The sequence below is a fragment of the Salvelinus fontinalis genome, chromosome 20 (assembly GCF_029448725.1).
Source record: "Salvelinus fontinalis isolate EN_2023a chromosome 20, ASM2944872v1, whole genome shotgun sequence".
NCBI classification, from domain to species: domain Eukaryota; kingdom Metazoa; phylum Chordata; class Actinopteri; order Salmoniformes; family Salmonidae; genus Salvelinus; species Salvelinus fontinalis.
In genome coordinates, this window is record NC_074684.1 from 42,008,213 (window position 1) to 42,025,556 (window position 17,344).

Genomic DNA, 17,344 nt, shown 5'->3' on the forward strand with positions numbered 1-17,344 from the left:
ACCAACGCTCTGGTTAACATAAAAACAGCCTAACCAGCTCTGCTAGGGAGAGTAAAATGGTCAGCATGAGCTGTTCTCATGTGTGTCTGGAAGTAGCTAGCAAGCTAGCCAACGTTAGCCAGTTAGCTTGGGTGCTTGACTGCTATTAGGACAGAACGCTTGGATCAACACTTAAAGAGATGGGTGGGGCTAAAGCTTAAGAGGGTCTGAACGATGCTGAATGGGTGGAGACAAAGAAGAGCTCTTCACTAGATACCAAAAAATTCAAAAGGCCATTTTCACAAAAGTGAGGTTACAAATTTATCAACTTTCTAAGCAGAATTACTTTCCCATTGTTTTCCTCAACTGTAGTGTCTGATATACCATTTTGTATCTCAGAGTCTCTACTTTTATCCAAAAGTAAAAAACACAATTTCAAATGTCGCTACATAAGACCAAATCGAGCCGGTCGGTGACATATGGACTTTTAAAATGGACAAGGCTAAGTCTGGCATTTGCTTATCCCCACACTTTACAATAACTCTGTTGCAGTGGTCCTAGGTAGTCTCCCTATAGGCTATTCCCTCCGTCACGACACTGCTGCCCGGTGGAAGAGCTTGTGATCTCCATGTAGCACCACAGCACCATGCGCCTTAAGAAAAGACCCCCTCAGGCTTAGAAGATACCCTTCTGGAGGCCTGCGGCCATACAGTCACTATACCCTAACGTAAGACTATATGCCTACTAGCCAAGTAAAGTGCAGAGCATGGGTGATGCGTGCAACTCATCATGCCAACACATTTGAACATTTAATTCATCCTTCATTCAGTCAGTCAGTCATTTGTCTGAGTTGCAATAGGAACTAAATCAAAGACAATAGAACAGTCTTATTCATTTGTTTATTGAAATCCATGTGTATTCAAAACGATCTAAATTCTCCAAAGTTCTTTAGCCCGTCACTTTAATAATTCAATGTTTAATTTAAGCGTATTTAAATGATACTTGGGTATTGGTGTCTTGCGGAATAATTTTAGAACGCTATGTGTGTTTTATAAGTATTATAATTATTTTTATTTTTTATTATTATTATTTATATTATTATTATTATTATTATTATTATTATTATTATTATTATTATTATTATTATTATTATAGGCCTCTCTTTAAAAGAGAGGCCCTAGCTCACAGGCTTCTAAATACATTTTAAACCAAAAAGTTTTAGAAGCCAATGCAGTGGCTGATAGGGAAAACAGATCTGGCACTAAGAATAGGCTGTAGATAGTCTTGACCATTTGGGACCCCTTGGCTATTTCGATCAGGACATGTTATAGCCAAGACTTAATCAATATTTGGTTTGTCTCATTTATTGACATGGGTATAGCATCTGTGTGATGGGGTTGTGTAATGCAAATGGCTGTAACAAGCCTTCATACAGAGTGGAATTCACAAATACAACAGTCCTCAGGCCTAGAACAACAGTCCTCAGGCCTAGAACAACAGTCCTCAGGCCTAGAACAACAGTCCTCAGGCCTAGAACAACAGTCCTCAGGCCTAGAACAACAGTCCTCAGGCCTAGAACAACAGTCCTCAGGCCTAATACAACAGTCCTCAGGCCTAATACAACAGTCCTCAGGCCTAATACAACAGTCATAAGGCCTAATACAACAGTCATAAGGCCTAATACAACAGTCATAAGGCCTAATACAACAGTCATAATGCCTAATACAACAGTCATAATGCCTAATACAACAGTCATAATGCCTAATACAACACGGAACCCAAACCGGCTGTGTGCGTGCGCCATTGTGCATACATTTATTTTGGCCCCCCACACCAAACGTGATCACGACACGCAGGTTAAAATATCAAAACAAACTCTGAACCAACTACATTAATTTGGGGACAGGTCGAAAAGCATGAAACATTTATGGCAATTTAGCTAGTTAGCTTGCACTAGCTAACTAATTTGTCCTATTTAGCTAGCTTGCTGTTGCTAGCTAATTTGTCCTGGGATATAAACATTGAGTTGTTATTTTACCTGAAATGCACAAGGACCTCTACTCCGACAATTAATCCACATAAAACGGTCACCCGAATCGTTTCTAGTCATATCTCCTCCTATTATTTTTCTTCTCTTGACTTTATATTGCAATTGGCAACTTTCATAAATTAGGTGCATTACCGCCACTGACCTCGTTCGTCTTTCATCCACCCACGTGGGTATAACCATTGAGGAGATGGGTGGGGTACCTGCTTCTATAAACCAATGAGGAGATGGGAGACAAGACTTGCAGCGCGATCTGCGTCACAAATAGAACTGACTTCTATTTTAGCCCTTGGCAACGCAGACGCTTGTTGGCGCGTGTGAGCAATGTGGGTGCAATAATTGAATAATATACATTTCTAAATTTATTTTGCGATGCGAGCGGTGTAGTCAGCCTGTTAGACCTACAGTCCGTGCTCCCAAATACTGGAGAAAAGGTGTGATGCATTAGGTTACATCACCACAGTAGCCCCACACGGCTATAAAAAAATGTATTACGCAACCAGATGGCCATTAAACAACACCATGGCATATTTAGATAGTGGAATAGGCCTGGCCTAAATCATATTTACTTTCTATTTTACAGCTCCAGGCAGTTATTCTAGACAAGGCTCTTCTTTGTCTTTATAGTATCATTCTCACACAAGTCATTTGCTGTTGGCCCCAAGCCTATACTACGCCATCTACTGGTATAACGTCATTATCAAATGCCATTCTAAAACAAGCTCTAGACTTTTATTTTGGAAATGAAACCAGAAGCTGCAAAGCAACTCTAATGTCTGGGCTGGAGTTGAGTGATTGATTAGTTAACTTTGACTAGCTACGTTCGCTTCATGTCCTTCAAGTGTGTGCGTATAGAGAAGATATGTAACTACTGAGTAAAGGGAGACAAAGTAAGAATTGAAAGTGTAAATGTTAATTCACAGTCTTTAACACAGGGTTTCTACGTTTACAGATCTAATTTTAAAATGGTTACGTTTCATGCATGGCTTTTCTTACAATCCTAACAATTTATGTATGGGATTTCCATACGATTCTAACAATACATACGTTCAACTTTTTTGGCAGCTATCTGGCTCCGTATGAACGCGACCCAAAGTTTGGAAAACGTCAACTTATGCAGCGTCTGTCTCACAACGGAGCTTTCAACCTCAAGGGGGCGCTGTGATTCCACGCCGTTGTGGGCGTACCCATAGAACCACCATACCGGGCCCCATAGAACCACTATACCGGGCCCCATAGAACCACCATACCGGGCCCCATAGAACCACCATACCGGGCCCCATAGAACCACCATACCGGGCCCCATAGAACCACCATACCGGGCCCCATAGAACCACCATACCGGGCCCCATAGAACCACCATACCGGGCCCCATAGAACCACCATACCGGGCCCCATAGAACCACCATACCGGGCCCCATAGAACCACCATACCGGGCCCCATAGAACCACCATACCGGGCCCCATAGAACCACCATACCGGGCCCCATAGAACCACCATACCGGGCCCCATAGAACCACCATACCGGGCCCCATAGAACCACCATACCGGGCCCCATAGAACCACCATACCGGGCCCCATAGAACCACCTTACCGGGCCCCATAGAACCACCATACCGGGCCCCATAGAACCACCATACCGGGCCCCATAGAACCACCATACCGGGCCCCATAGAACCACCTTACCGGGCCCCATAGAACCACCATACCGGGCCCCATAGAACCACCATACCGGGCCCCATAGAACCACCATACCGGGCCCCATAGAACCACCATACCGGGCCCCATAGAACCACCATACCGGGCCCCATAGAACCACCATACCGGGCCCCATAGAACCACCATACCGGGCCCCATAGAACCACCATACCGGGCCCCATAGAACCACCATACCGGGCCCCATAGAACCACCATACCGGGCCCCATAGAACCACCATACCGGGCCCCATAGAACCACCATACCGGGCCCCATAGAACCACCATACCGGGCCCCATAGAACCACCATACCGGGCCCCATAGAACCACCATACCGGGCCCCATAGAACCACCTTACCGGGCCCCATAGAACCACCATACCGGGCCCCATAGAACCACCATACCGGGCCCCATAGAACCACCATACCGGGCCCCATAGAACCACTATACCGGGCCCCATAGAACCACCATACCGGGCCCCATAGAACCACCATACCGGGCCCCATAGAACCACCTTACCGGGCCCCATAGAACCACCATACCGGGCCCCATAGAACCACCATACCGGGCCCCATAGAACCACCATACCGGGCCCCATAGAACCACTATACCGGGCCCCATAGAACCACCATACCGGGCCCCATAGAACCACCATACCGGGCCCCATAGAACCACCTTACCGGGCCCCATAGAACCACCATACCGGGCCCCATAGAACCACCATACCAGGCCCCATAGAACCACCATACCGGGCCCCATAGAACCACCATACTGGGCCCCATAGAACCACCATACTGGGCCCCATAGAACCACCATACTGGGCCTATATTCCTTATTCCTGGGAACATCATAATACATCCAATGGCCAAACACTAGATTGTAGGCCATGATGCAAACACATAGCCTAACACTGAAACCAAATGTCTTCCACAGTAGGCTAAACCTCTTCATCCTATCAGCAGGCAGTGCTTGGATTTGGTCACTACACTGCCTGGATTTTAACTCGGGCAGAAATGAGCGTTTGAGTCAGGACGCTTTCCTCTCCAGACCTCTACAGAATGTTTAATACAATTATATATATTTTTTAAATATCATAGTAGAGGTCGTGAGAATTACGTTTCCTTATTCAAACGCTAATTTCTATTTGACGTAGAATACAATGCAACGTCGGGCTTCCAGGCAAGGCACGACAACGCAACAAAGCCATAATCCCTTTATGTAATCTATAGCCACCCACTTGATAGCCTGGGCGCAACATTAGTGCCCTTGTCTCGTTTGTAACAACTCGTGTCAGAAGTGTGCCGAAAATGACAGGGATACTGTGTAATAGAGATTAAAAATTAACGATATATGCAGGTTACAGAGTCCGGGGCTGTTCCCACCGGCTACACCTGTCATATCAACTCAGCGGGGAACACCGGGAGTTTTACGGCAGCAGGCATTTACAAACTGCGCGGTGTAACATCCACAGACAACAGGTGTATCTAGCCTAGTGCCCGAATTAGTCTGGAGAACGACCCAAACAGGTCATTAAAAGTAGTTTTCCGTTTGAAACAAACACAGTTGCATAATAACCGGCGGGTTCAGTGATCTATGGGTTGATAGTTAATCCGGTCCCCGTGACCCGACGGCTCTCGCTACTTCCAATCACATATTCTCGTCGAAAAGAGAATAGGGGGGTTCAAAAACCCCTCCGTACGGTCCACGGATATACCAAGTTAATTGACACATTAAACGTGGAGAGAAGTTGTCAAGTTTCCCGTCGATGGGAGCTCACCTTGTGTCTCTGGAGATGCGTTGCTGCTGTCCTGGTCGGCCATTCCTGACGTCTACTGAGAGATTAGCCTGGAGACGGAGCGAACGGAATGGTACGGGGAAACCGGTCCCCTGGCGGACAGGTGGGGGACAACACACACACACTTCTGTTTTTAAATCACATCTTTGATCGTCGTTCATGCACCTGTTCCATTTCCCCCCTAAAAGAATAGGCTAATTATACTGATAAATGAGGGTTTCTGGACCATGTGTATGCATTCCTTGGCTTTTACCAACGACAGTATTTAACAGGGCACAAATTCAGATTGTCTGCCGCTCAGATGAAGTAAAATGCAGTGGGGCCCTATAGGTTTAATAGTGTGTAACACTTATAGCGGGTTCACTTCATGTGAAATGTTAACCTAGAGATGATTCAGAGAAGTGTTGATACAACTCGCCTAAAAAAAGGTACAGATCTAGGATCAGCTTCCCCAAATCCGAACCTTAACCATTAGTGAGGGGAAATGCTATACTGACCCCAGATCAGCGTCTAGGGACAACTTCACGCTACACCGTGGATAGACGACAGTATATGTAAATATAGTGCCACCTACTGGTAAAACCTGGATAATGATCATAACGATCATGTTATTGGTTTGGCTGCACTAAGACGCAACCATTTATTACGTTTTAATAGCTAAACACCGCCTTCATCAGGGTATCATGCCCATTTCAAATGTATCTTTATTAAAAAGTAATTTCAGAATATTTTGGCAAGCAAGCTGGCTAACTCATTGACCCTGCTTTGTAGTAGACCCCTGTGGTGTTAGTGGTGACTGTTTTACAAGCATCATTTCACTGCGACATAGATAAATGAGACATCATTTGGAACGTATTTAGACAAAGTTGTCAAACGTTTCTAATATTCTCTATGAACTGAGTTTGAGTTCCTGTGTATTTAATTTATGCTATGTTTCATTTGAGTTCTTTTGGTGATTGTGGTTTGTTGAAATTATTTTATTTTGGGATCATTTATTTCAGATTTAGGAAACATAAAGAAGGCAGTTTTTACAAGCGTTTTAGTCACCTCAGGGGGCAACGAATAAAAAATATCTGAGGGGTACTGTGGACCATTAAACAAGTTCAATAACTAGATGTCCTGGTTTATTAAGAAAACATTTGTCTCCCAGGTGTTTTCTGTAACGTTTCATCAGACATCCATATAGATCACCTGGGAGCAGCAGCGTTTTCCTTTGTCGTGAATTCACCTACAACTCCAGCACCTGCGTATGTTCTTCAGCTTTTGTCATTAACAAGCCTAAAACTTAGATATTTGTTTTTTTGGTTGTTGAGTAAGACAATTTCCATTTCAAGCTTATCTTTCCAAATAATAAACAAAAGTTATTTCAGAATATTTCCTATTTAGGCAAGCTGAACTCACCGATCCTGCTTTGTAGTAAACCCCTCAGAACATAAACAATAATCAAATATTCCAACAAGCGTAGAGACAGACAGCAAACACAGTGAACAGTGAACATGGATAAATAGAGGAGATTGAAGTGTTGGATAATATGTACATTCATCCCAATGTATTAGCTGAAAGCAGTGAGCAGGGCTGCAAAATAAATCAGCAGATAAGACCTTTCTCTAGCAACAGCAGTAGCCTATTGTACCATCCCACCCTTCATAAGACATGATTTGTTTGTAGGGTGACCACATGTCCCGGATTGGGCAGGATAGTCCCACATTTTGGCCCACAACCAATCATGTCCTGCATTTTAACCACAAATTCAAACACAACAAATTTACCAAAAAAAGCAGGATGCCTCTGTCAAAAAATGTATTAAGTGTAGATTACAATGTCCCGCAAAATCATCCCACTATCCCTCATTTGGGTATTTTAAATGTGGTCACCCTAGTCAGTGGCAGTGGTGTAAAGTACTTAAGAAAAAAATAAATTTTAATTTTGGGAGTATCTGTACCTTACTATTCATATTTTTGTCAACTTTTACTTAACTACAGTTGAAGTCGGAAGTTTAAATACACTTAGGTTGGAGTCATTAAAACTCGTTTTTCAACCACTCCACAAATGTCTTGTTAAAACAAACTATCGTTTTGGCAAGTCGGTTAGGACATCTACTTTGTGCATGACACAAGTACATTTTCAAAAAATTGTTTACAGATTATTTCACTGTATCACAATTCCAGTGGGTCAGAAGTTTACATACACTAAGTTGACTGTGCCTTTAAACAGCTTGGAAAATTCCAGAAAATGACTTCATGGCTTTAGAAGCTTCTGATAGGCTAATTGACATCATTTGAGTCAATTGGAAGTGTATCTGTGGATGTATTTCAAGGCCTACTTTCAAACTCAGTGCCTCTTTGCTTGACATCATTGAAAAATGAAAAGAAATCAGCCAAGACCGTAGAAAAAGAATTGTACACCTCCACAAGTTTGGATCATCCTTGGGAGCAATTTCCAAACGCCTGAAGGTACCACGTTCATCTGTACAAACCATAGTATGCAAGTACAAACAACATGGGACCCAAGCAGCCGTCATACCGCTCAGGAAGGAGATGCATTCTGTCTCCCAGAGATGAATGTACTTTGGTGCGAAAAGTGCAAATCAATCCCAGAACAACAGCAAAGGACCTTGTGAAGATGCTGGAGGAAAAAGGTACAAAAGTATCTATATCCACAGTAAAACGAGTCCTATATCGACATAACCTGAAAGGCCGCTCAGCAAGGAAGAAGCCACTGCTCCAAAACCGCCATAAAAAAAGCCAGACTACGGTTTGCAACTGCACATGGGGACAAAGATCATACTTTTTGGACAAATGTCCTCTGGTCTGATAAAACAAATATAGAACTGTTTGGCCATAATGGCCGTCGTTATGTTTGGAGGAAAAAGGTGGAGGCTTGCAAGCCGAAGAACACCATCCCAACCGTGAAGCACGGGGGTGGCAGCATCACGTTGTGGGGGTGCTTTGCTGCAGGAGGGACTGGTGCATTTCACAAAATAGATGGCGTCATGAGGAAAGAAAATTGTGGATATATTGAAGCAACATTTCAAGACATCAGTCAGGAAGTTAAAACTTGGTCGTAAATGGGTCTTCCAAATGGACAATGACCCCAAGCATACTTCCAAAGTTGTGGAAAAATGGCTTAAGGACAACAAAGTCAAGGTATTGGAGTGTCCATCACAAAGCCCTGACCTCAATCCTATAGAAAATTTTGGGCAGAACTAAAAAAAAAAATTAGAGCAAAGAGGCTTACAAACCTGACTCAGTTACACCAGCTCTGTCAGGAGGAATGGGCCAAAATTGACCCAACTTATTGTGGGAAGCTTGTGGAAGGCCACCCGAAACGTTTGAGCCAAGTTAAACAATTTAAAGGCAATGCTACCAAATAATAATTGAATGTATGTAAACTTCTGACCCACTGGGAATCTGATGAAAGAAATAAAAGCTGAAATAAATCATTCACTCTACTATTATTCTGACATTTCACATTCTTAAAATAAAGTGGTGATCCTAATTGACCTAAGACAGGGAATTTTTACTTGGATTAAATATCAGGAATTGTAAAAACTGAGTTTTTAAATGTATTTGGCTAAGGTGGATGTAAACTTCCAACTTCAACTCTACATTCCTAAAGAAAATAATGTACTTTTTACTCCATACATTTTCCCTGACACCTAAAAATACTCGTTACATTTTGAATGCTTAGCAGGACAGAAAAATGGTCCAAATCACACACTTATCAAGAGAACATCCCTACTGGCTCTGATCTGGAGGACTCACTAAACACAGATGCTTTGTTTGTAAATGATGTCTGCGTGTTGGAGTTTGAACCTGTTTATCAGTCAATAGAACATGTAAACAGCAAATAGTGCCGTCTGATTTGCTTGATATAAGGAATTTGAAGTAATTCATACTTTTGAAACTTAAGTATATTTAAAACCAAATACTTTTAGACTTTTACTCCAGTAGTATTTTACTGTCTGACTTTTAACTTGAGTCATTTTCTATGAAGGTATTATTACACCTCTGGTCACATCCTGTTTCTCTCTCTGTCCCCTAGTGCACACCTACAGCCAATACTTTTACATCCATGACGGGGAGTGTACACTTCAGGAGATATGTTGTAGAATGGGGATGCAGCCATAGTGTACACTACAGGAGATGTGTTGTAGAATGGGGATGCAGCCATAGTGTACACTACAGGAGATGTGTTGTAGAATGGGGATGAAGCCATAGTGTACACTACAGGAGATGTGTTGTAGAATGGGGATGAAGCCATACGGGTTCAGTTCTGCTGTGTTCTCAGTTCAGGTGTCCCCTGTGAGAACAGCCATGCCGGCTCCTGACGGCCCCAGTTTCACCAGTAGAAGGATCTGGTGAGGAAAGTGGCTGCTGAACCGAGCCAGCTGCCAGAGGTGTTGTCCTTGGCTGCGGTACGGGACACGGCGCGGTCCGTCTCGCTCTCTGGACTCTCGTCCTCTGGGAGGTAGTCTGGTATTGATACGTTCTCCTCCCTCACATTACCACCACACACACTGAGGGAGAGCAGGACCTGGGGGGAGGAGAGAATAGGGGGGAGGGAGGGAGGAGAGAAGGGGGGGAGGAGAGGAGAGAAGGGGAGAGGAAAGAAAGGGGGGAGGAAAGAAAGGGGGGAGGAAAGAAGGGGGGTAGGGAGGAGAGAAGGGGAGAGGAAAGAAAGGGGGGAGGAAAGAAAGGGGGGATGAAAGAAGGGGGGGAGGGAGGGAGGAGTGAAGGGGAGAGAGGGAGGAGAGAAGGGGGGTAGGGAGGAGAGAAGGGGAGGGAGGGAGGAGAAAAGGGGAGGGAGGGAGGAGAAAAGGGGAGGGAGGGAGGAGAAAAGGGGGGGAGGGGAGAAAAGGGGGGGGGGGGGAAGGGGAGGAGAGGAGAGAAGGGGAGGGAGGAGAGAAGGGGAGGGGAGGAGGAGAGAAGGGGAGGAGGAGAGAAGGGGAGGGAGGAGAGAAGGGGAGGGAGGAGAGAAGGGGAGGGAGGAGAGAAGGGGAGGAGAGGAGAGAAGGGGAGGGAGGAGAGAAGGGGAGGAGAGGAGAGAAGGGGAGGAGAGGAGAGAAGGGGAGGGAGGAGAGAAGGGGAGGGAGGAGAGAAGGGGAGGGAGGAGAGAAGGGGAGGGAGGAGAGAAGGGGAGGAGGAGAGAAGGGAGGGAGGAGAAAAGGGAGGGAGGAGAGACAAAAAAATTAACATGGAAGATCAGTCCATTGTTCTTTCATTCTTTCCTGAGCCAAGTGTCTCACCTCCTCCCCAACTTCATTCCTCACCACCTGTTGGGCTGACAGCACCTTGGTAGCAGCGATGGCCGACGCCAGACTCTACAGGGAGAGATGGACACTATTCAATTACAACACTTTAACCAATGGGCTAATCTGTGTGTCTAGCTCTGTAGGCAGGTGTGTGTGTGTGTGTGTGTGTGTGTGTGTGTGTGTGTGTGTGTGTGTGTGTGTGTGTGTGTGTGGTGTGTGTGGTGTGTGTGGTGTGTGTGGTGTGTGTGTGTGTGTGTGTGTGTGTGTGTGTGTGTGTGTGTGTGTGTGTGTGTGTGTGTGTGTGTGTGTGGTGTGTGTGTGTGTGTGTGTGTAAGAGCTAGAGACAGACGGAGAGACAGACGGAGAGCGAGAGAGACAGACGGAGAGCGAGCGAGAGGCGGAGAGAGAGAGGCGGAGAGAGAGAGGCGGAGAGAGAGAGGCGGAGAGAGACAGACGGAGAGAGACAGACGGAGAGAGAGACGGAGAGAGAGACGGAGAGAGACAGACGGAGAGAGACAGACGGAGAGCGAGAGAGACAGATGTAGAGACAGATGGAGAGAGACGGAGAGACGGAGAGCGAGAAAGACAGATATGGAGAGCGAGAGAGACGGAGAGCGACAGACGGAGACAGACGGAGACAGACGGAGACAGACGGAGAGCGACAGATGGAGAGAAACAGACGGAGAGAGACAGACGGAGAGAGACAGACGGAGAGAGACAGACGGAGAGAGACAGACGGAGAGAGACAGACTGAGACAGACGGAGAGAGACAGACGGAGAGCGACAGACGGAGAGCGACAGATGGAGAGAGACAGATGGAGAGAGACGGAGAGCGAGAGAGACAGATGGAGAGAGACGGAGAGCGAGAAAGACAGATGGAGAGACGGAGAGAGACAGACGGAGAGAGACAGACGGAGACAGACGGAGAGAGACAGACGGAGAGCGACAGACGGAGAGCGACAGATGGAGAGAGACAGATGGAGAGAGACAGATGGAGAGAGACAGATGGAGAGAGACGGAGAGCGAGAGAGACAGATGGAGAGAGACGGAGAGCGAGAAAGACAGATGGAGAGACGGAGAGAGACAGACGGAGAGAGACAGACGGAGAGCGACAGACGGAGAGCGACAGACGGAGAGCGAGAGAGACAGATGGAAAGCAACAGATGGAGAGAAACAGACGGAAAGAGACAGACGGAGAGAGACAGACGGAGAGAGACAGACGGAGAGAGACAGACGGAGAGAGACAGACGGAGAGAGACAGACGGAGAGAGACAGACTGAGTTACTTCAGTGGGCAGGTCAGAGCGGATGCGAACGGTGCATCTCTTGGAAGCCATCTGGAAGGTGAAGCTGATCACTCCTTTCACCTTCAGTAGAGCCTCCTCACACACACTTCGCTGGGCCTGGACAACACACAGTTAGTTAGTATACAGCAGGGTTTCCCGGTAAACGCCGGCTTTTAGCCGATAAACTAAATGAAAATCCAATGAATAAAATTGTTGCCGGACTGCAAAATAATGATTTTTTTAATTGATGGAAATACCCGTCGATGTCAAAGGCAAATTTCCCTCATAGGTTAATAAATCTCAAGATGCTTGGACATTAGTGTTGGGTGTGTGTTTCTATTCGACTAGGCAAAACTGGAAGACAGTTGACTGTCCCCGTTTCCAGCAAGCCCTCCGAGAGCGGATTCTTTCTACAAAACAGAGTAAAGATGGCCTCAAGATCGCTCCTTCTTCACGACAAAGTAATGAGGCTGATGTGCATCAAGCTGATGTGGGGTGGGTAGGGGGGGGGGGTCCGTGGGGTGGGATTGGCGTGGGGTGGGTAGGGGGGGTCCGTTGGGTGGTTGGCTTTGGACCATTTCGTTCTATTCCTCGGGTCTTACTCATTGTTAGAAACAAGTTTGGTCCAAACCGGATGTTAGGTACTATATTTATTGGATATTTATATGAATTCTATGAATTAAAATGGCAATTTGGGTGCAATCAATTAGCCTGATTTCTCACGTTTTGTCTGCCCTGCTCTATTCCTATCTGTCAAATTTAAATGATATTTAAAACAAATAATAGTGGTGCAGGAATGCTAATCTGATCTGTTTCTAACTACAGAAATGGTGTAAAGGAAACTCTGAGATGGTGGGGCTGAAATGACATGGAACCACACAAACCAGAAATGTTTGAAGCTCCACTCACCCAAAACATTTGATTGGTTTGTTAAGTAGCTTCACTCGTTTCTATTTAGACTCCACCACTAGACCCCCTTTTTAGCATATTTATGCCTTCCCCCAGGCTTTCCTGACTTAAGCCTGACTTCTGAGGATATGTATGTGTATATATACAGTTGAAGTCGAAAGTTTACATACACCTTAGCCAAATACATAAAAAAAAACTCAGTTTTTCACAATTCCTGACATTTAATCCGAGTAAAAATTCCCTGTCTCAGGTCAGTTAGGATCACCACTTTATTTTAAGAATGTGAAATGTCAGAATAATAGTAGAGATTGATTTATTTCAGCTTTTATTTCTTTCATCACATTCCCAGTGGGTCAGAAGTTTACATACACTCAATTAGTATTCGGTAGCATTGCCTTTAAATTGTTTAACTTGGGTCAAACGTTTGTTAGCCTTCCACAAGCTTCCCACAATAAGTTGTGTGAATTTTGGCCCATTCCTCCTGACAGAGCTGGTGTAACTGAGTCAGGTTTGTAGGCCTCCTTGCTCGCACACGCTTTTTCAGTTCTGCCCACACATTTTCTATAGGATTGAGGTCAGGGCTTTGTGATGGACACTCCAATACCTTGACTTTGTTTTCCTTAAGCCATTTTGCCACAACTTTGGAAGTATGCTTGGGGTCATTGTCCATTTGGAAGACCCATTTGCGACCAAGCTTTAAATTACTGACTGATGTCTTGAGATGTTGCTTCAATATATCCACAATTTTCTTTCCTCATGATGCCATCTATTTTGTGAAGTGCACCAGTCCCTCCTGCAGCAAAGCACCCCCACAACATGATCCTGCCACCCCCGTGCTTCACGGTTGGGATGGTGTTCTTCGGCTTGCAAGCCTCCCCCTTTTTCCTCCAAACATAATGATGGTCATTATATCCAAACAGTTCCATTTTTGTTTCATCAGACCAGAGGACATTTCTCCAAAAAGTACCCTCTTTGTCCCCATGTGCAGTTGCAAACCGTAGTCTGGCTTTTTTATGGCGGTTTTGGAGCAGTGGCTTCTTCCTTGCTGAGCAGCCTTTCAGGTTATGTCGATATAGGACTCGTTTTACTGTGGATATAGATACTTTTGTACCTTTTTCCTCCAGCATTTTCACAAGGTCCTTTGCTGTTGTTCTGGGATTGATTTGCACTTTTCGCACCAAAGTACATTCATCTCTGGGAGACAGAATGCATCTCCTTCCTGAGCGGTATGACGGCTGCTTGGGTCCCATGTTGTTTGTACTTGCATACTATGGTTTGTACAGATGAACGTGGTACCTTCAGGCGTTTGGAAATTGCTCCCAAGGATGATCCAAACTTGTGGAGGTCTACAATTCTTTTTCTGCGGTCTTGGCTGATTTCTATTCATTTTTCAATGATGTCAAGCAAAGAGGCACTGAGTTTGAAGGTAGGCCTTGAAATACATCCACAGGTACACGTCCAATTGACTCAAATTATGTCAATTAGCCTTATGCACAAAGTAGATATCCTAACCGACTTGCCAAAACTACAGTTTGTTAACAAGAAATGTGTGGAGTGGTTGAAAAACAAATTTTAATGACTCCAACCTAAGTGCATGTAAACTTCCAACTTCAACTGTATGTATATATAGAGTAGACTGTCATCAAGGCAAAGGGTGACTACTTTGAAGAATCAAAAACATATTTAGAATTGTTTAACACTTGTTTTGGTTACTACATGATTCCATATGTGTTATTTCATAGTTTTGATGTCTACACTATTATTCTACAATGTAGAAAATAATGAAAATAAAGAAAAACCCTTGAATGAATAGGTGTGTCTAAACTTTTGACTGGTACTGTATATACACTCACAGTGCTGTCCAGGCCTTGGATGTGCAGAGTGACAGACTTGTTCTTCCCTTTGGAGGCGTTGAGGAAGAACTGGGGTTTGTTTCTCCTCCTCTCTCTCTCTGGGCTGGGGGGGGCTGGGGTGGGCGGGGCACTCAGGATTCCATACACCTCCCGTGACAGGACATTGATGTCATCACACAAACCACTCCTACAAGAGACAGGACCAGGATGTCAGATGACCCACTCCTACAAATCAAATACTTATCAAATTGTATTTTGCTTACTTACAGGTCCTTTTCCAACAATGCAGAAATTTAACATTTTAATAACGACAAGGAATAAATACAATTCCTGAATAACAATACAGAGTAAAAATAACATGGCTATATACAGGAAGTACAAGGTAATAACATGGCTATAAACAGGAAGTACCAGGCAAAAACTTGGTTATAGACAGGGAGTACCAGATAATAACATGGCTATATACAGCTAGTACCAGTACCGAGCTGATGTGCAGGGGTACGAGGTAATTGAGGTAGCTATGTACATATAGGTAGGAGTAAAGTTACTAGGCAACAGGATAGATAAGACAATAGCAGCAGCGTATGTGGTGCACACATGTTATGTGTGTGCGTGTGTGTGTGTGTGTGTGTGTGCGTGTGTTGTCAGTGTAAGTATGTGTGAGTATGTACAGTCCAGTGGATGTGTGTAGAGTCAGTGCCAGATAGTTAGTACAAAAAGAGACAGGACCAAGAGGAGTAGGATTAATTGAAAACATTAATTTGCCCAGTTGTTTGATGCACATTGTTGCAATTCACAATTGTGATGCCAAAACCACAGGTAGACAGTTTTTTTTTACACACACACACACACACAGTCAAACAGGGACCTGAGAGAGTGGACTGACCTCTCCATCAGGGTCACCAGGCTGACCATCATACCCAGTTCATTCTTCATAGTGGTGATGTTCAGGGGCCACTCTGCCAGGTAGCGCATAGTCTGACAGGAGAGATTACAAATCATTAAGAGCCACTACTACATCCTGTTCACAAGTTCCGGGTGGATGTTGAGTGCCACTGTCATGTTGGCATTGTTTTTGAATGTGTATTGTTGGTTGTCTGGTTAGATTTAGCCTCAGTCATCCAGGCTTCCTTTGCTCAACGAGACAAGATTTGGAAGGATGGCAGGAGACAATTATATTAGAAGGAACTGCTTTGTGTTCTGTTGTGTTTATGTTTGTTTCTTCTTGTGGAAAAATTCTAGTTTCGAACTAGCTATACTATAACGTAAACAAATACAGCTCATTCTGCAGCTGTAACCTATTAGTCATATAGTGTTTTATGGGATCTCTGTTTTTGTCTGTTCTGTTCTTGCTTGTTTGATTGATTCTCATTGTGGTTTCTGTAGCTGAAGCCCGTAGCAGGTTAAACAGACCTGCAAGGTGGCGAACAGCACTTGCGGGTCCTGGTGGTCCAGGAAGAGAACCAGACCGGGGAGACAGCCCTGATCCTGGACTATGGCCTCCCGGTTCTGGGGCTCCGACGCCAGGTCCCGGAGCTGGGTCACCACAGACAGAGCATCCATCATCTTAGTTACCTAACTACCGATTCCCTGCAGGCAGTGTGACACAGAAAGGTGTAGTGAGATAAGATGTATAATTATGCACCGTAGATGTATTGAAAGGGCACGTTGATGATGCTCACAGCACACTGTCACTGCCCTTGCTTGCCTCACTAACGATACTGTGTATGCAGAGCTAGCTAGCGAGCTGGCTAACGTTATCTAGGGTTTGTTGCTACCCAGCTAGCTAACGTTTGCTAGTTTAGCAACCTAACAACGTAAAAAATTAACTGAATAAGTTGAGTAGCTAACGTTAATGTCATGAACGTATACCTAACGTTATTTTTGTTAGCAAAACAAGTTCGTTAGCTAGCCTCTAACTTACTTGGCTGAAAACAAACTTCACTTATATCCAGCTGTTTTTTGGAAAGTAGGGTAAGCTAGTTTGCAACTTTTCTTTTTACCTCAATATATCTTTGACCAAATATCACAAATTCGGTTAAAAGTTGGTAACTAAATCGACAGATTTGAAACGTCTTACCACGGATAAACCGGCTCGTGCAGACAAAAAAATACGAATTTTGTGGAGGGGGAGCCTCATTGGTCGAACAGCTTCTGTCACATTGCATGGTGAGCCCTTCTGATTGGCGTATAATTTTATTCCAATTGAAATGTCCAATCACGGCACGTTTTGCTGTTTCAGTTCGCCTGGAGAATGTTATTTCACGATTTCTTTGCAATGTTTTGGTCAAATTTCTAAATTAACCATGTGGCAAGAGAAGATTATCATCTTTAGTCATAATATACAGTTTATACATCCAATATTTGTCAATATTGAGTCCATACTAGCTAACTAGTTTATCAGTCTACCGCCATCTGATAAATGTGTTTTGATGAACCAGTGTTTTAGAATACTGCAATAGGCGAGTTCGTTTTGCATGTGCCGGTACCCCGGGTGAGTGGCGTTTATCTTAAGGACCAATGGA

General features: G+C 44.6%; 2 protein-coding genes across 2 annotated transcripts in view; both read right to left on the reverse strand.

The window, feature by feature from the left end:
- map7b (microtubule-associated protein 7b) overlaps positions 1-6,948 on the reverse strand; it is a 106,814-nt gene extending 99,866 nt beyond the window's left edge. The window contains exon 1 of the mRNA XM_055873423.1: positions 5,501-6,948. Coding sequence (XP_055729398.1) covers positions 5,501-5,543 — 43 coding nt within the window. The 5' untranslated portion in view covers positions 5,544-6,948. The remainder of the gene's footprint in view (positions 1-5,500) is intronic.
- A 97-nt stretch (positions 6,949-7,045) lies between these two features.
- Positions 7,046-16,994, reverse strand: armc1l (armadillo repeat containing 1, like). Its single transcript, XM_055873424.1, has 7 exons — positions 16,900-16,994; positions 16,233-16,409; positions 15,706-15,797; positions 14,820-15,006; positions 12,058-12,174; positions 10,767-10,841; positions 7,046-10,054 (listed from the first exon to the last, which is right to left on the reverse strand). The coding sequence occupies exons 2-7, from the start codon at positions 16,383-16,385 to the stop codon at positions 9,860-9,862; spliced, it is 819 nt and encodes a 272-aa protein (XP_055729399.1). The 5' UTR covers positions 16,386-16,409; positions 16,900-16,994; the 3' UTR covers positions 7,046-9,859.
- Positions 16,995-17,344: the final 350 nt, after the last annotated feature.